At 41.2% G+C, this 20,460-nt stretch overlaps 1 protein-coding gene across 1 annotated transcript in view; it reads right to left on the bottom strand.

Annotated features, from left to right (window-relative positions):
- The window catches only part of Tanc1 (tetratricopeptide repeat, ankyrin repeat and coiled-coil containing 1), a 229,778-nt gene that overhangs the window by 104,076 nt on the left and 105,242 nt on the right, over window positions 1-20,460 (bottom strand). The window contains exon 4 of the mRNA XM_077802626.1: window positions 14,117-14,305. Within this exon, the coding sequence (XP_077658752.1) occupies window positions 14,117-14,305 (189 nt within the window). The remainder of the gene's footprint in view (window positions 1-14,116; window positions 14,306-20,460) is intronic.

The raw sequence follows: 20,460 nt of genomic DNA, 5'->3' as shown, positions 1-20,460 counted from the left end.
CCTGAGCCATTCTGCCTTTTTGTCCTTCTCTAATGATGTACAAATACATCATCACAACCTATAGTTTCCTTTTCCTAAAGCATTGATGAAGTTTACCTAAAACTTTGATTCCCGCCCCCCCCCCACCTCTCTCACTGTCCTCTGCCACTGCAGGCAGGTAAGTCACTGTACTTCCATTTGAATCATTCCAAGAGTCCCAGCCAGTCTCCTCAACTCCACGAGGGCCAGTAGGAAATAGCAGATGTCTTTAAACCCAAACCTACTTCATGCCTCTGCTTCAAAACAGCCAAAGGACATCACTGCCAAATACAGAAATAAAACCCTTCCTGGCTCCAAATGTATTTCCATCTTCACCACTAATGCTCCCAACCCCACGAGACCCCGTGATGGCCAGCCTTCCTGGCCCACCAACATTTCCTCATGCCCAGCAAGGCCGTTCTTTCCCTACAGGAAAGCCTCCTACCTAATGGGACCTCTGGAAGCTCCCGTTTGCTAGGGGGTACTCCGTTAAGACCCGTCCCTGGCATCACACACATGGGAACCTCCCCAGCCTCCACCAGGAGATTCTCACTCCGTTCTTCTGGAGGTCATGACACTTCCTAGACACTTCTGTGTCTTCACCTTCATCATGTTTCTCACTAAACTGGGAGGTTTCCAAAGCTTAGGGTCAAGTATTTATTTACCTTTATATTCACCTCATCTCTGGCCCAGAACCCAATACATGGCTGATGCTCAGTAAACCCACATAAAACAAATGTTTATGGAACCTCATGACATCACCGAGTGAGAGAGAGACTTGAGTAACGCAGAGTGCCGCTGAGGCCGTTTGGAAAAATAAACATCACCACCCCTCAAAAAACCCACCTCCACCTCCAGTGTCCTCTCAGGATGAAAGGGATCTTGGGACAGCCTCCAGCCAACTTGGCTGCCAAGAAGTCTGGGGAGTTAGGGAGAGAGATCTCTTCAGAGCATAAAAAAAAAGACACAGACACTAAGACTTAATCTCCCACAGAAAAGAAGAAACAGGGAAGTCAACCTCCAAAGCAACCAAAGGGTGTTGACATGCAAGTAAAAATGGTGATTTTTTTTTTTTTTTTGAGAGATCTGCTGTATGTTTCTTTCTTATTTCAGGGAAAACATGAGGGTCTCAACAGGTCTTTATTTCCTCCCCCTTGTATCACAGGGAAATCTACAGGCAACAGATCCATACATCAAGGGGACTCAGAGATTTCAGGCTACAGGTAAAGATTTTTTGTCCCTTCTTCAAAAGGACCTGTTACTTTTCAATTGCTCAGCAAGACATCACAAACTAAAAGAAAGCATACAGAAAAACCTAAAATCTAGTAAATATCAAGTTCTCAGAAACCATTTAATGAACACTTTCCTTGATGTAGCCTGCCCGTATCATTTCTCCCTGGCCGAGAACCTTATGGGGCTCAGGTGGCCATCATGAGGTATCTTTTTACAGCCAGGATAAGTCTGCCTCAAGACAATGCTGGGTGGTTGTCCTACCCCCAACCCCCAAATCTTTGGTATGAGCTAGTTTTCTCATGAACTTCTTCTCACATGGCTTCCAAACTTGGCTACTTGTATTCTCAGTGTTGATCTTTAACATTTTGAATTAAAACTATAATAGGAACAAGAATAAATAAGTGTAAGGCATTTGGCTGGGAAAAACACACATTATAGGAGATGAAGATCAATAGAGTATCTGGCGAGACTCTTCCCACAGAAGCTGTGGATGGGTCAGTTCATCCACAAAGCTATGCTCAGAATTTACAAACCCAAAGCCAAATATCAACAATTTGCTTTGCAGAGTTTCATCAACATTTACAAACCCAAATCTAAACATTAGCAATTAAGATGTTTAAAGTGTCTAATTTAAACAGTGGTGCTTTCTCTGCTCTCCATTCATGTCATAGAAACAGCTAAAATCAGAAGAAGACAATACATGAGGCCAACAAAGGGCAGAAGGGGCAATTTATCTGGAGTTAGACACAGTTTGGTATGACATGGGGGGCACTAGCAGTGTTTCTCCAGCATATCCTAGGAGTCAGGCACTTTACAAACAGTCCCTGTAATCCTCTCAAACGTGTTAGATAATTCTCACTTCCAGGTAGAGAAGGCAAAGATCAGAACAGTTAATTTAGTAACTTCCAAAGACAGAGCTACCAAGACAGGAACTTGGGATTTGAATTCAGGCCTGTCTTTCTGAACACTACATAGTCCGGGTAGAATTTTCCATTAAAACACTAAGAGAAAGGGGGGGGGGGCGCACACTGTAGTTCAAGTTCACTTAATACTGATAAGGTCAGCTTAAATTTCACAGCCACCTTTAATAATAAGTCACTTATTCTGAGAATTTCTTGCATGCATACATTCAAATGTTAATGTATACATGAGAGCATATATATTCATTCAAATCTCACACACACATCTGGCTCTAATAAAAAGTGTAACTGGAAAAAAAAATGTTGTAAATTGTAGTAAAATGTTTCCAATAAAGAAAATCCCTATTGAATTTTTCCTATAGAGCTTGGGGTGCACAATAGTTTTCTGATTTGACACAAGAGAAGATTCCCAGCATACAATATATTTTCTTTCAACTATCAAAAATCCTCAGTATCACAGTGTATATCCAGAGCTCCTATGAAACATTAAACTGTCCAAGACAGATATGTTCTTAGTGCTTACTGCCTTCTCAAACACCTCCTTCCATCATCATGGTGAGGTTGTGACTGGACACAGCGATCTCTCTTGCAGCCCACTATACCTTCTCTATTGAAGAAGGGAAAGTGGCCGGCCAGCTGTGGCAATCTCGTCTGCTGGTCCCATGCCAGTCTCACCCACACAGGCCCCTCACATGACAGGATTTTGGTATGCAGGTACATACTTCTGATACCGTGTAGCCTTATGTACAAGCTACCTAACTCATCCAGTGCTCATTCAAGTAAAATAGAATCTGTTTCAATGGCAGAAAAATACCAGCTGCTCCATCCAGAGACAGTGTTGTCTGTGCATGGCTTTTATGACCGACGTAAGGGATATTCAAGGGCTTTCTGACACAAAGGCTTTGGTCTAAAGTCTGGGCTTTATTGATGACCTGCATAAGGAACACCTCTGTCTCTGCTCTCAATGCACAGCTCTGACCACCTCAGAACTGCTCAACTTCTACTAGAGTTTTGTTCTTATGGCTTGGTGAGCGAACCCGGACCACTCTGGAGCACTTATTATCCATCAGCTTCAAGAGTCACAGTCTCTCATTTTGACAGAGAGCACACAAGAGCTGCACAAATTACTGAGGCTGGGTGCCACCAGGCATCCTACCCATTTGCTTTACCTACATTTCTCTTTTCTGCCAAGAACCACTGCTTCCTAGGACCTTTCCACTCACATCTCCAGTTCTGAGAGGTGGCTTCCCCCGCAGGCAATTATACGTACACAACATTTTAATCGCTTCAAGCCAATCATGTGCAACCAAGAGAAGATGAATAGCCGAGAAGTTGGTGGCAGAGTCAGAGGTGGAACGGGCTGCACTATGCTGCTTCCATGTCCTATTCACAGGGAACAAAGCCTTGCAGGAGGGCGGAGCTGAACATCATGATGACACATGCTTGCCAGAAAACACAGATCTGAGGGTGAAATCCCACTGGAGGATAAAGGGTTGAGGAGACCAATACTATAGGAATCCATCAAGTCAGACGAAGGACGATGAAGATGGGCTCCAAGGCAGATGGTTGCAAGGAAACTGCCCGACATGCTACAGTCTCCATCTCATTTAAGTTTTTGCTTGCCCTATGTTGTAGTCAGTCCAGGATGCTAGAGCAAAAATACCACACAACAGGTGGCTTACATAATTCATTTCTCACAGTTTGAAGGCTGAGAAGTCAAGTTCAAGGCCCTGGCCCATCCAGTGTCTGGAGATAGGTTTATGAAGAAGATACATTGGGAAGATCCTAAGGCGGAACCAGTTCTAGTCTCTTTCTCTACATATAAAATGGCAATAATCCTATTACGAGGTCTCTGCCCTCATAAACTCACCTAAATCCAATTACCTCCCAGAAGCCACACCTCCTAATGCCAGGCATTGGGGGTTAAGATTTCAACACAGAGGGCTGGGATATGGCTCAAGCGGTAGCACACTTGCCTGGCATGCGTGCGGCCCGGGTTCGATCCTCAGCACCACATACAAACAAAGATGTTGTGTCCGCCAAAAACTAAAAAATAAATATTAAAATTCCTTCTCTCTCTCTCTCTCTCTCTCTCTTTAAAAAAAAAAAGATTTCAACACAGAAATTTTGGGGTAACATGTCAAGTACATAACTCCCCCAATAGAAGCACCATACCCATCTCCCAGATAAGGAAGTATAATCTGCGCCAGCCCACCAAGCTGGGAGGTGGAAACAATTCCAGCCTGTTCAAGATGGGCAGAGAGACAGACTGCATCTGTCAGGACCTTCCCTCTCAAGGAAAACCAGGGTCTCCAAGATTCCTGGCTTATGGTGGAGAATTAATTCTCTCAGGCTTTTCAAAATTGGGAACTCAAGACCTGGGACCACCAACTAGGACTTTGCTGGTGGAGGCAGGGGTGAGAAAAATCACCTTTCCTGGGAAGGGTATGTCCTAAATTATGTATCATAGAATTATGTATCACACTTTCAGAGAAAGTGTACCCCGAGTGGCCCTGCTTGCCACTCTAGATAAGCCCCTTACCCAGTTGAGGCGTCCTGGTTTCCACACTCAAGGCCCAAATCAGGAAGACTCAGGTAAGGTGCTCTACTTCTTACCAGTCTCCTTCTAGAAGTCCCCATTCTACAGCTTTGCACATTCTTGCCCCTCCGCCTGGAACGCAGCCAGCTCTTCCTATTGACTCTCTCATACACACAACAAAGAGTTTCACAACGAATTTGGGGATCCGAGCTACACCATCACTCTTTTTCTTTCTGCCTGTTTCTACGTTAATCTGATGTTCATTAATGTTGGATACAAGGTATAATGGCCTCCATGGGATTCTGTGCCTTCTGTGTTTCTCTGCGAATCAGAAATGATCAAAAAGAGGCTCCCACCATGACCCTGCCCCCACCTATTTTCTCTGAGGGAAAACATGCATTTCTGAGCATGGCCCTGGGTTTGTTCCAGCTGCCATCTGACACCACCACAGGGTGCAGCTGACACTGCTGTAAAGTCTGACTGGATAAAACCTCCAGTCATCATTAACTGCAGGCGGCAGAAAACAGGCAGCAAAACCGAGAAAAGCCCAAGAAAACGAGTGTGGCAGGGGCACAGGAGAGCAAGGATGAGAAGCTGCCAACAAACTCAGTTTAAGACACACTTAGCCTTGCTCACTGCCTGATGACAGCAAAGCTCTGAGAGGGAAGCCTGACGGACCTTAATTATAAAGTGCCTGACTCTCCAGGTATGGAGAAAGATGTGTTCCTAGGCACCATTAAATCTAAATTACTTACGTATCCATGAGTGTTTTCAACTGATCACATGGAGCTGACGAGTGCAGAATACATGCTAACAGTTATGTGTCTATGCCCCATCACCAGGATAAAGGAAGTGGTGGGATCCTGAAGGAATGACTGGATCCTATTTCAGGGTTCCAGATAAGACTCAAAGTCAGGAATATTGTTCTAAGGATCCTGCACATGGAATGTCAAGGCAAAGAAAGGCAATACAGGGCTGTGCAGAGGGAAGAGAAAACACAGTGCTACAGGTGTTGCTACAAGAGGAGGTCATTCCTCACACAGGAAAAGGAGAGATGGAAGGATGGATGAAGCCACACCTTGGGTCAGCTCTGAGCAGAAAATTCTGACCCAGGGCATAAGGAAGAGAATGAATGAGGTGGAAGAGTAGCAATAAGGCTGGTTTAGGGCTCAGCGATGATGTCAATCAAAGATTGTGCAATGAAAGAGAAGAGTCTTTTCAAGAAATGATTCTGGTATAACTGGTATCCACCTGAAAAATAATAAACGTAAGAGCTAAAACTACAGAACTCTAAGGAGAAAACGTGGGCATTTACTTTTGTGACACTGGATTAAGCAATAGTCTTAGACATGAGGTCATAAGGACACAAGCAAAATAATACAAAATTGAACTATATAACAAGGAAAGACAGAGAAGATGGGAGGGGAGGGGAGGGGGGATAGTAGGGGATAGGAAAGGTAGCAGAATACAACAATTACTAATTGGGCATTATGTAAAATTGTGGATGTGTAACCGACGTGATTCTGCAATCTGCATTTGGGGTAAAATTGGGAGTTCATAACCCACTTCAATCTAATGTATGAAATATGATATGTCAAGAGCTTTGTAATGTTGTGAACAACCAATAAAAAAATAAAATTAAAAAAAAAAACAAGGAAAGACGTTGGTACTTGAAACAATACTATCAAGAAAGTAGAAAAAGAATCCACAGAATGGAAGAAAATGTTTGCAAATCATATATTTGATTAGGAAGTTGTATTCAGAATATAAAAAAATCCTTACAATTAAATAAAACTGCGCCAGGATGGCTATAGTAAAAAAGGCATATGAGGCTGGGGGAAATGTAAAATGTTGCAGTTATTTTAGAAAATGACTTGGCAGCACCTTAAGAGGTAAAACACAGAACTACCATATGATCCATTGCTTCCATTACGAGGTTATGTACCCAAGAACAAATGGAAACATGTACATATAAAAATACATATTCAAATGTTCATAGTAACATTATTTGTAACAGCCAAAAATAAATAATCTGATTGTCCATCATCTGAAGAAGGGATAAACAAAATATAAATATGTACAATAAAATACTATCTGGTAGTAAAACAGAATGAAGTACTAATTCATACTAAAACATGGATGAACCTGGAAAACATGCTCTGTAAAAGATGCTACTCACAAAAGAACACACAGAATGTTTCTACTTACAGGAAATGTCCAGGATAGACAAATCTATAGAGACAGAAAGTAGCAGCTTAGGACTTAGGGGTAGGGAAATGAAGGGTAGTGAGGAATGTGGAAATTACTTCTAATGAGTATAGGGTTGTTTTTTTTGGGGGGGGGGGGTTTGAGGCGGTTAAAATTAGACTATGGCAATGGTTGCAGACCCCTATAAAAACGCTAAAAATCACTGAACTATAAACTTTAAATAGATGAGTTATGAGGAATATAAATCATATTTCAATAAAGCTGTTTTTTAAAAATGCAATGGGATAAATTGTAATGGAAAAAAATATAAATTTAACTTCAGAAAATGAAAAACTTCTGTGAGTCATAAAACACTGTAACCTAATTAGGTGGGAAATAATGAAACAGGAAATTTTTTTTTTGCAGCATACTTGACCAATGGCTTTAAAACAAATATCAACAAAGCTATGATAATTCAGTAAGAAAACCAGAAAATGTTAGCCAAATTAAGTTTTGACCCAGCAATTCTACTTTTATAGTCTATGTGGTGAAAAGAATCACATGTCTTTAGATAATAACATAGAAGAATGCTCTTTCATTGTTCTTTAATGGAAAACTGGGAGCCTCTTATTTGTTCAATGCTAGGGAGAATGGGAAAATGAATAATTGTTGTTTATGTACTATAGAAAGAATGCAAGAAAATATTAAAAGTGGTTGCTTTTGGGGGGGTAAAGGAGGAATCAAGATTTACTGTATCATTTCATGCAGTTTTAAAGAGACAGGGACTCATATATATATTGTCCAGGCTTGTCTTGAACTGCTGGGCTCAAGTGATCTACTTAAGAAGATTGGACTACAAACATGAACAACCTCACTCAGAAATTTTGTCTGTTTTTTAATGTATTTCCTCCTGAAGTGATTCTAAAATTAAAATATATACATATATACTTACTATTCTCATTGAGGAGAAAATATATGAGCAATAACATGCTTTATCAGTGGTTTTTAAATTTGCTACATACTAGAATCCGTGGACAACTTTCTAAAAATAGGAAACCCTAATTCCCAACCATACCTCATTGCATCATATCACAACATCTAAAGGAAGGACCCAGACATTGGTATTCTTTAAAATTCCTGGGGTGATTCCAGGGTGCAGCCAAATTGTATGCAAGTGAACCAGGACTTGTTGGCAGGGGAATACTAGACTCAAGTTGCTCAGGTTCAAAGTGGAATGCACGTGCACACACCCACACAGAGTTTCTATGTGTAGTCAACCATTTTTAGCAGAAAATGCTGTATCACTTTCTCAGCTGGGCACCAAAGACTATCATGCAAGCTTCCAGGGAAAAAACAAGGAATGTCCTAGTCACCTGCCAGGAAGAGCTGTTCTTGCTGAAGGTCAGATCCCAACTGTGCTCTTAGCAAATCAGAAGTGAAAGCAAGGACAAGAACTAGATGGTTGTGCAAGAAGAACTGTGCACTTCCTACATCATTCTCCACACCCTGAAGCAGCCTCCTTCCTAGATGCATGTGCACAACCTTCAGCCTACAGTCTCCCTTGTGCATGAAACCAGAACACAAACTCTTGTCATTTAGAGCTCACCTGTCCACCACATATAGGTGCAGACTGACCACAGAAGAACATGCTAGGGACAGAGAGAGAGAACTAAGCTCTACTGATAACTCACACAAATTTCGGACAAGATCCATAATGACTATGAAGCCTTTGCTACTACATCTGCAAAGACCCCAGGACAGGAATTGTTCCAGTGGCCTTCCGAGTCCAACAGGCTTAGATCCACTATGATCTCTACGAGCCTCACCCAACATTAGACCCTGCAGATACAGATACAATTGGAAGCAAGCTGAGTGTATTTTCTGATCATGAACTTGATCTGACTCAACTGTGATAATGCCCCTGACACAGTATCCTGGAAAGAAAGAAAATGAAAATTGTCTGAGAAATGCAGACAGACAGGAATTTCAAAAGAGGGGGGATTCAGAATGACCTCTCAGCTTCTTAAAATCCCCAGTAATCCACAGCCCAGCCGGACAAAGCACCATCCATTTTAGACAGTTCCCAGAAGATGTTATCTTAAAAAAAAAAAAATCTTAAAGAATGCTGGAGAGAATGTGAAATCAATACAGCTTTTCTGGAAAGCAATTGGGCAATATGTATCAAGATTCTCCACAAATGCAAACCATTTGGTTCAATAATTCCATTGCTGGGAATCTGCCACCCTTAAAGAGGTACATAGAAAAATTATCAGACAAAAGTATTCTGGGGACAGGTTGCACAAGAACGTAAATGTACTTACTATTAAACTGTATGCTTGAGCACTGATTAAGATGATAAATCTTACAGGTATTGGACCACAATTTAAAATAAAAAATTCATAACAGAAATTTAATAGTGAAGATATTAACATGTTGGTTCATGTTGCAATTTTTAAAATATGAAAAATAAAGTAAACATCCAACAATTAGAAATCGATTTAAAAATCAATTATAGAACATTGAAACCACAGATCATACATAACAAGTTGTTCAAACAAACTGGAAATTTCTCATGATGCAATCTGAAGGGGAAAAAAGAAGAACATAAAACCCTTATATTATATGGTCTCAGGTTTAGGTTGCAGTTTAAAATAAAGACTAGAAAAGATAATATCAAAATGCTGGCAGTACGTCAATAATGAGATTTCCAAATTTTCTATAAGAAATATTCTTGCAGGGCTGGGGGAGGCAGCACCTTGTCAGACGTGAACTCACTGTCCAAGAATCAGGCAGGATGACTTCTATCTCACAACCTGTCAGTGTTCCCTTAAAGATATAGCAAGAGTGGCTTTCAAACATGCTACATGGGGTGTGTCAACTGTGAGACAGAAATGAACTGAACTGGGCAGAAGTGAAAATGGCAGCACACTCTCTAGTCTCCCCACACCAGCCAGTACAAGCAGAAGAGCAATATAGAGTTAGGATCTCTTTTTTTTTTTTAATATTTTATTTTTTAGTTCTCAGTGGACACAACATCTTTGTTGGTATGTGGTGCTGAGGATCGAACCTGGGCCGCACGCACTCCAGGCGAGTGCGCTACCAGTTGAGCCACATCCCCAGCCCGAGTTAGGATCTCTTATTAGAGATACTTGGGACCCAAAGTGTTTTGGATTTGGAAATATTTGCATATACATAATGAGATATCATGGGGGTGGGATCCAGGCTAAAACACAAAATTTATTTGTTACATATACATCTTATATGCAGAGCCTAAAGGTAATTTTATACAATATTCTTGGCATGCCTGCATTTTGATTGTGACCTATCACATGACATTAGGGGCAGAATTTTTCACCCGAGATGATATGTATGTGCTCAAAAAGTTCAAGATTTGGGGGCTGAGGATGTAGCTCATTGGTAGAGCGCTTGCCTAGCATGTGTGAGGCACCTGGTTTGATCCTCAGCATCACATAAAAATAAATAAAATAAATGTCTATCAACAACTAAAAACAATTTTTTTAAAAAAGTTCAAGATTTTGGAGCATTTCAGATTTCTAGATTATGGAGGCTCCATCCATATCCCCTATTTGTCCCCATTTTCTGTTGTACCCACAGTATTTCAAAAGGCTGCGTCTCATTAATGCCTGACTCTCTTGATTGTTTCATAATAGGCCAATGTGATCCGGGAAGAAGAATGCAAATGTGAAATAACTACTGATATTACAAATAAATACACCACAGGAAATAGGCTTTACTTTTCTCTGGAAGACAAAAGGATACATTACAAATATTGATTAGTTCTCAATCCAAAAAGGATTACAACAGCCACAGAACTATTTTAATGGATGCTGGTCCTTGTTTTCATTACCAGAAAATAGATTCCCCATTTAGAAAAACACAAAAATTTTGAAACAATACTCAAAAAATTAATTTTCTAACTAACAGTGGAAAAAATATAAATAGAGGAAGGTGGCAAAAAGGTTTTTTAAAAACACTCAATTTTAAGGTGGAATGTAAGAACTCCATCACATAAAATGTAGGGCCACATTAATACAACATCCAGAGGCTAATCACCAATTATGTTAATACAAATTTTTATTAATACAGGTTATGTGGCTTATTCAGAGAGGTTTTATAGCATTTGACCCTTACTAGAACAGAATAATTGCTCCCGTCTCCAACAGTTTCTTGATTAGCATCAATTAGTGAAGAGTTTCTATCCAAACAAGTAAAACAGGTTTGGTTTTATTTTAAAAAATTAAAATTTAAATTAAAAAAAAAAAGAAAAGAAACAACAACCCCAAAAGGCCTCTTTCTTAAATGAGAAAAGGGTCTAATCTTACAAATCAGAAAACTGATCAAGGTAATTTCAGAGCTGAGTCTGAGCACAGTCCACTGGAGTGGAGGGATGAGACAGGAGATGGGGAGTGGCTCAGTACCTTCTGGGAGCTGCAGATACACTGTACTTACTGTATCATTAGCAGCAACAGTGCAAGCTTCTAAAATAGATGGATATTTTTAACCCAGTGAACATTCACAGCCATATGTCAATTAAAAAAACATTTTTTTTAATAGGCAGGTAGAACATTAGGGCTCCAGTTATTTTCCCAACCACATGGTTTAATCAGAAATCTGTGCATTAGACACCATGGAAAAAATACTGTTTATCATTTAATGTATTCTGAGTCACTGCCATTTTTAAGCAAGCATCTCTGACCCTAACTTTTCAAATTAAAATTACAAAGATAATGACGCCAAATCACCACTGTGAGACACTAATTTGCTACACAAATTTGAGCAGCACACAAGAGCTGCTCTGTTAGAGACATACCTGTTTATTTCATTTGGATCAAAAACATCTAATATGGAGAATATTTTCTGCAATCCATTAAAAGTTGAATGTTGCAGAATTACTATTCTCTTCTATTCATAAGGCCAAACAAAGAATTTAGCAAAAGTAAATTTCATTCCTGTGGAGGAAAAACTTGAGAATGTTTTCTCAAAGCTGAAAATATCTAATATTGATTGGTCCGGGCATATAAGGAAACATGTCTCATCAGGATTACCCTGGTCACAGCCCAAAACCCCTCTGGATAGGCATGCCATTCCTTGTTACCCAAAGTCCCACTAAAACAGACACTGAATTTGTTATAAATAATAAAATTACATCTGAAGTACAGTATTCCCTGGAGTCTCTTAGGTATTCCTTAGTCCTAGGCCCAAGCAACATCAATTCATTTCAGTAGCACAGACAATCAGAGGGAACATGGTCCAAAATATCAAATCTCTGTACTTGGCATTACCTTCAACTGAGGTCCCTTAAGGATACAAATGTGTTCAAAATTATCTGTATTTTACATACATAAGGTATACTGAGATAAGACATCCTGACTATCCTCAAGGATCACATAAACAAAGCACATATTGTTAAAGAAAAAAAAATCATCAAATGATACTTGTGAAAGCACAGAAAGGCACACTTCATTCAGGTGTGGGTTTTGGGACCACCTGCAGTGGCATCTTGCAGTTGAGGAGAGAGACTGAGCTCAACTCTGAATACAGCATGGTTTAGTGGGAATTTATAGTCAAGGAGCAGGGTGTGGCTGGAGCACAGAATGTTACAAACATTAGGAGTAAGTGGGGGATTCTCATTCAACTGACCTAACAGGATCCTTGCTTAAAGACTGGCCTGGGTGGTTAGGCATCACCTGTGGGCTGGTGCAGGGTGAGGAAACTGATCAGATTGGTGGGTAAGTCAGTTTGCTAAACTGACTTAGCAGGTTTCTTTGCTAAAACTGGATTTTACAATAGAATGCACAGATGAGCCTGGGAGAAGGTTCAGAAGCCTGAATAAAGTTCAATAAAACAAAGAATTTGTGTCAATACATATCCTAACTCAGAGAAAAAGGGCAAATAACTTAGCTGATCAAAAAGCAAAAGTAAGATACTGTACATAATTTTTACAAAGAAAGAGCGATTCAGACCAGGGTAACCTAGCAAAAGAGGCAGTGTGGGAAATAAGATTCGAAGGAAGAGAAGACATTTGACATAGAGATATAGCAGTGGGGAGGGCAAAGAGGGAAGCAAGGACATTTCAGGAATTTCCCCAAATACTGATAAACAGGTCAAATTCCTTGGCACAGGAAATCACTTCATACCAAAAAGGTTTCCAAGTTCCAGCTAATGACTGGATTGTAAACAATGCTGTCCAAAATAAGAAAATTTTAGAACAATAAAAGATTTCTGGACACTCACCAAATTCAGAGCACCATTTCTAACATTCAAACCCTTGAGTGTTGGTCTTCTAATCAAATACCCACTAAATAATTCAGAAATAATGCATATGTCATCTTAATACAAACATTTGGGAAACCAGAAAAAAAAAAAAACAGATAACTAGTTAATTTCAGAGACCCAGGGCACATTTTAGATGAATTCTGAAAATGTTTGTGTGTAACTAAGAAGAATTTTTGTGCTTGTGCAGCATCAGCAAGGTCCCAAATTATCCTGCCTTTTGTAAACAAATACTCAGCAAATCTGAAAATATCAAAGAACTGTTAGGGTTCTGGTATGAGCATCTGTGAAAGAATTTCCTCACATCTGAATCACAATCTCTCAAAGTTAAATACCTGTGGTTTTTTAGGGCGGTTGGGGTTAACATTAAGTGTAAGAAGTTGATAACGGTGAGGGAAGCCCAGATACCTTATACAAGTCATCCATGAGTCCCAAGCCCCTGCCCCCTTTACAAGTCTGAGTTTTCACAAACAATTAAATTTTATATCTGTTCCAATGCAGGATGATGTAATCAAGTAAAACACACCAGTACATAAGGCCTGGTAGCTTGTCCTACGGCACTTCCCTAGATCTGTAACCTTCAAATGTACCATACAGTCCAGAGTTCCTTGATTCAGTCACAAGAAACCAACAGAACCTGTGCTTAACATCTATACTGATCTTGAATCTTTTAAAATCCAGCCTGGCCAGTCTGAACACTTTACATGGAGGTTGAACTAAAGAGACAAGTCTACTAAAACCATACTTTAAAACAAAAGGGGAGGGGGTAGGCTTTTTCCCCCTTCTTCCAAAAGTTACTGTAACAAAGAAGAAAAAAAATTCTCCCAGATTTCCTGCAGGCATTCAGTGTGCTTGACTTTGATCCCGTTTTATTACTTATGCAATCAAGACAGCTTGTTTGGATGCCACTCTGTTGCTTGTTTACCTGGGGATTTTTTGTTTGATCTTGATTGCACCAAGTGAGACTGTCGAGGCAGCAAGGGTGATGAAGGCAGAGACATTGAGACACCTTTGGCCAAGCTCACCCGATAGGTGTCCTCTGCTAGGCTCACAGGAGCGTCGACACCATGACCAGGGGGTGGGACTGGAGAAGACTCTTGACTGAAGTCACCTCCTGGAGTGGAGAGAGAATATCTTAGGTTACAGCATTCGTTACAAGTTGAGGTGAATTTAATTCCTAAAAACTACATTCTTAAAACAGAATGCCCACATACTTTAATGTATCATGCCCATACATCTTGACTTTCTTTTAAATGACTTTCCCCAACACTCTTAAAACTTCTTGCCCTCTGGGAGATAACTTAAGTTGTACCACTCAAGCATCAAGGAACTCTGCCTCTGATCCCTTTCTATCCTTACCCTACTGGTCTAATTGCTTCCTAACAATGCGTCCAGGATTAGACATAGAATGAAGGATCCATAAGCAGCTCTGATGTCAGCTAAGAAGAGGGCAAGGTGACCAGCCTTCTGTGAGTATCACTGGGACAGAGTCCAATGCAAGAGCTGCTCCAGAACTCCCAGGCTTCCAGATGCTCCTTTCCAATAAGGAACTTCCAAGGAAGGTCTTGGCTGTTTCCACAATCCTTTCGAGCCCCACCCCGCTGCTCACCCATCCCATCTGTTCCACATGCCCCCAAACCTGAGGTCCATCCTCTCAAACCTCAACCAGCCCCTACCCATCACAGGACTAGAACTATGGCTCACATACTAGGCAGGTTTCCTTGGTCCTTAGCCCTTAAACAGCCTTGGGAACAAACAAGGTTAGAGCAGATCCTCCAAAATATACAGGATGCAATTACAATGTAGGAAATATATGAAGAAGGGAGTATATTGGCAGGAACCATTCTCTCAAAAAAAACATACAGCCAGTCCTCAAGTACTTAGATACTGTGCTTCCCTCCTAGGGCTGCTGCCTCTATCACATTCTCACTTAATCTGTACTAAGAAACACCTGAGGAAGTGCAGAGAGAGAGAAGGCAAATCATCATCCTGCAGATTAAAAAGCACCTTCAAGCTCTAAAGTATAGGCAGTAGAATCAAAAAGATACATAAAGTTTCCCAGAAGCAAAACCAGACTCTGCTAAATGCCAACCAACTGGTCCTTGCCATGCCTCCCGACTCTGGGGGAAATAAAAAAATCAAGATTTGAAAAAAAGAAAAATGAAAGTTGTCTAGCCATGTGGGAACTCAATTTTTCCAGATCTTTGTGCATAAGGCTCAAAAAGGGATGTGACCAAACCTATCAAGTTTCAAATACCATCACTGTGCCCTTTTGTTTCATATTAGGAGCCATGGGGAAGGAGAGTCACTCCACCACAGACCAGGATTTGTGTTCATGCCTCTTACAAAGGCTACTCAAAACCAGCAGAGCTGCGAACAGAAAAGCCAGGAGCTCTGAAACAGACAAGTCAGCAAAGTCAGAAAGGTAAGTGTAGTCTCAGCTGGGCCAGCCATGCTCCGAGGGGTTCTGAGAAACCTGATAAACTAAAGATTTATCACAAATTGCTCACCTGACTGCCACTTGAAGGAAAAAGCAAAATTACCAGAAAATCTTCACTAAAGTTACCAAAACAAGGACATCGTTCCTGGCAAATGCCTAAGAGTTCTGTCCCCAAGACAGGAAAGCAGGCAGAAATTAGCACAGGCTCCTGGCTCCTATGGTCCATGTGGACAGCAACAGCCCTCAAACACTGCTTCCCTAGATGGCACTGTGAGGTGCCACTGTCACCAACCCCAGGATCACAGGAGCCGCCCTGGAATCTTACAGACTGCACCTCCTGAGGCCATTAGCCAGTGCATGAAACTTCATTACTGCCTCCTCTTTGGCAATGAAACTGGTCCCAAGGTGGAGCTGGGGCTGTCACCCTAATGCCAACTCCCACAGGACTGAATGCCCAATGCTCTGAAGAGACTCACAAAAGTAGAGTCTTGTTTTCTCTGATCCAGTACGGAGTTCTCATGATCAGTCCCTACCGCCACCGACACTCTAGTGATGAATGCCAGCAGGTGCCACGTCTATAAGAACAGAGTTGGGTCACTGATTCATGGACACTGACACAAGAAGCACGAGGATATAGAGAACTTGGAAGGAGCTCAGGCCAAGGCCCCCAGGGATACCCACACAGGACCTGTGGGACTTGAAGAGGTGACACTTGTGTTAAAAGAGAGATGCTCTGTGACTCTCTTTAGATCACTTGTCACAGAACTGTGTTGTGACTGTGAGGTGGCCTGACAGACCGCCAGGCCACCCACTAACAAGGATTTCTGACCTATATGTTTAAAAAAAAAAAAAAAAAAAAACCAAACTTCAAGCAACTTAATTTGGATAGGAACACAAAAGAAGAGATAAATAAAACATCACCAGAAATTTCAAAAGTAAGCTCATCCCTCAGAAAAGGTTTGTTGACTTAAATACCTAACTCTCCAATATAGTACAAGAGAAATTTGAAGGGTAGAAGATTTAAATTACAAGATTTCCTAATTACAAATTCTACCCATAAAGTTTGTTTATATCAAGCAAAGCAAATATTTTCATTAACTGCAGATCTGGTGGGGATGAGTTTCAAAAGCATGCCGTAGCCATGAGGGCTGCAGCCTTCGGAGCAGCTGGGCCCAGCATTTTGATTTTATACAGGCTACAATAAAAACAGGACTTAGAGATGGGGTTGGGGGAGCAGGGTTCTATTTCAACTTGACTTTACTATCACGCTATAATATCTGCCCCAAACATGCTGTTCTGTTTGGGTTTTCAGAAACAATTAAACTTCCAGCATTCTTTTTATTAGAAAGGCACAAAGCAGGGAGAGGAGTTTTATGGATGAACAGGAGGCACAAAGCATGAAGTGGGTGATCCAGCAGCTCATAAGCTGCAGACGGCGCCCCGGAGCCTGCAGCTTTAGCTGTAACTGCACCAGGGCAGGGGGTTAAGGTCAAAGAAAGCTCAGAGGATCCCAGGAAGCCAGAAGCAGAAAGTGGAAATCTCTTAGGGGTGCCCACAGGAACAATGCAATACTAGTTCTGGACAACATTACACCAGAAATTCTCCGGTTGATTTAACATTCCACAGCAGATGCTTAAAGAGGTTTAAGAGGAATTAAAGGCATTTCACTGCAACAACCAGCATGGCTGGCACATTTCTTTCAGCCTTGAATAGATGCTGTTTTCTTTTAACAGCAACCTATATTCCATTCCCCACCTCAGTCAAGGGATGGAAACACACTTCAATCACCCCTTCCAGTTGATGCAGCATAAGTGCCCAATCCAGGAGGACAATGCATCCTCACCAAGGTAGACCAGGGATTTACCAGGCCTGCCCCTGCCGCACGGGCAGCAGCTTCCCATGAAATGTTTACACTCCACCGACCATCCCATCCACCCCAATATGCTTTCTCTCCAGGAGCTTCTAGTCCAGTCCCACAGATAGGGACCTGGGTGTTAACTGGGAGGAACAGGGGCCACAGCCAGAATCTCCCCTCAACCAGCCAGTTCAGGATCTAACATTTTCATTACCCCAAACAGTCAAGACCTTTGGGGGAAATGGAGATCCCCAAGAGAGATACCTTCTAAATCAGTTTGGTAAATATGAGGTAAACACACTTTTGCAGAAAAAGTTCTGATAGTATATAACTTGCAAAACCTAAAATATTGACTATGTCATTCATACACACACAAACACACACACACACACACACTTTTATTTTTAAAAATCAGTTAATTGCATGGACAAAAATAGTAGACCAAAGAGGGCATTGGGACAAGTGAACATTTATAAAGTCCTCTGCTTATAACAAGAAATAAATACAAATACACAAAATAAATACATATAACTACATATACAGAAGAGGTATAAATGTCAAAATCATAGTTTGCAAAGATAATTACCAAAGGGAATAAAGCCATCCAGTAAAGCATTTTAAACGGGCAGAAATGGCTTTTGATAATATTTTAAATTTTTTCCCCACTATTACAGACTGTGAAAAGGGATTTTAAATTCACAATGAAAGAAAATCTGAATCTGGGAGATGAATGCTGAAAGGGGGCTATGCAGAATAGCAAAGTCCAACATTGCAGATTAAAGAACATGGAGTGCAGGATTAGAGACGGCTTTAAAAAAACGAGGGCAATGAAGTCAGGGAGATGAAAGCAAAAACCCATTTCAGAAACGGTAGACCTGATCAAGGCAAGGGTGAGCACAGACATTCAGGTAAACAGGTCTGCAGAGGCAGCAAATAAGGTTTCTATTTATCGTGCCACTGAAGTGGCTTGGGAAGGCAGGGATGGGGGAGGGGAGGGTGGAAGCTTAGAATAGAAAGAGAAAGATGCTCTGTTTCTCCAGCTCCAGAAAACAGGGCTCGTATGATACATTTAACTAGGGCATTAAAGGTATTACAGCATCTTTTGTGCGGTCCCTGCCTCCAAGCACACTAATGTTTCTTGAACATATTTTCCATTATAACGTTTTATAACCACATAATGCACATATATTTACAGAAACCAGGAAATTGGAAAACAATTTCCTCCATAAGATCTAGTGTCCTTTTTCAGTTGCACTGTCTGCAACTGAAAACACTTTCAAGCATTTGAGGTCTTCTGGGATCCTGTAGTTTGTAGGCAAAGCTACTGATCACGAATGTGTATGTTCAAAAAGACAGATAAAATGCATCCAAGTAAACAACCTTCAAAAGCATTCACATAATCATGACTAATTCTCAAACAATACCACGAAGGGGTGAGAAAGCAGCTCGTCTCCGGGGTAGGAAAAAAACCCAGCCTATTGGACCGGTAGATCCTTTTGTCTTCAGAAATCTACCAAGTGGGTTCTAAATACAGATCAGTAAATACTGTCCTCATACTCCAAGTTGCAGAATCAAATGTACAAATGTGCTTTCCCCTAAGACAGATGAGTAAACAGACTGGCATTTCTTCTCTAATTGGACATTAATTTTTCCTTTAAGACATGTCACCATGCAAGAGTTTCTGGGCTTTATAAATATATGATCTCAGAGACACTCCCTCCCCCAAGCCCCACAGAAGGGCACTTTAAAATAAATGCTTTATAGTTGTAATGGGTGCCAGGACAAGGTGTTAGGTGCTCTCTTTATATTACCTCATTTAATCTTCCCCACCACTCTATGAGAAAGTGGTATTACTAGCCCTCTTCTCAGATCAGAAAACCGAGGCACAGATCAAGCATCATGCCCAAGGATACCAGCAAATGTCCAAACTCAGGGTGAACCCAGGCAATTGGACCCAGAGTCCATTTTCTCAGTGCTGCTTCCTTTTGAGAAGGCTGTCGAGATACGTTTTCAACATTATGTCATACTGTATACTTAATAGGGAAAACCAAAAATAGTATATGTAGGTCTACACACAGTACAGGCCACTGTAAAAAGAAACCTGTTCCCTCATCTATTTTCCCGTTCCGTGCTGGCTGGCTAATTAGTTCCACAACACTCCTGGAATGCTCCCCTGGGGAGGCACCCAGGCCCAGTGATCATTAATTTTCTTTCAATCACACCTTATGCTCCCACCATGCAAGCAAAGTGGATCTGAGATATAGGTGTTTAGTCATCCAGCACCCTAAATAATTTCTTGCTCTTTCCTGTGTTACTATACATTTGTTAACTCCTGCAGCATTGGGCCTGCTATTTTTACTACACAAATGTGCCTGGAGCCATTTCTTCTAGGAGAAAGCCAAGTCCTCAGCCAGGACCAAAAATGAAATAATGGGTCAGCTGTGGTTAAAAGCAACCTGGAAGGGTTCATCTTACACCAGTAAGGAATTCATTATCCTAAATGTCCTTAGCAGCAATATGGACATTACCCAGGTCCACAGGTCTGGGGGACCACCCAGCAACTGGGTCCATGGCTTTGCCAGGCTTAGTGCTCTTGGTCACAGCAGCAGTTCCCTGGCCCCTCCACATAGGAGGGTGCCCAAGTCCTGCCCAGGAGGCTACTTTACCTGGTATGGCCCAGGTAATGGTTTTAAAGCTCATCAAGTAATTCTGCTAGGCAGCTGGGATGTAGAACCATCACAGAAAGAAGATGCTCAAAAAGATCTGAAATGTTTATGTTCCAATTATGATTGAAAATTCCACTGCTCAGCTCTCGTTCAATTTGGGAAGCAAAGGTTGGTGAAGAAAATAGGTTTATTCAAAGCAGAACTTGAGGAAGACAGAGACCTCTTCTGTCTCAAATCTCCATCTTTTGGGGACTCGGAATGTGAACAGCTTTTGTCAGAAGGCGGTACAGTAAGACAAAAGGCAGGAA

The sequence above is a fragment of the Urocitellus parryii genome, chromosome 1, assembly GCF_045843805.1.
Source record: "Urocitellus parryii isolate mUroPar1 chromosome 1, mUroPar1.hap1, whole genome shotgun sequence".
NCBI classification, from domain to species: Eukaryota; Metazoa; Chordata; class Mammalia; order Rodentia; family Sciuridae; genus Urocitellus; species Urocitellus parryii.
The sequence above is the reverse complement of the archived record's forward strand: the minus strand, read 5'-3'. Positions and strand labels throughout refer to the sequence as shown.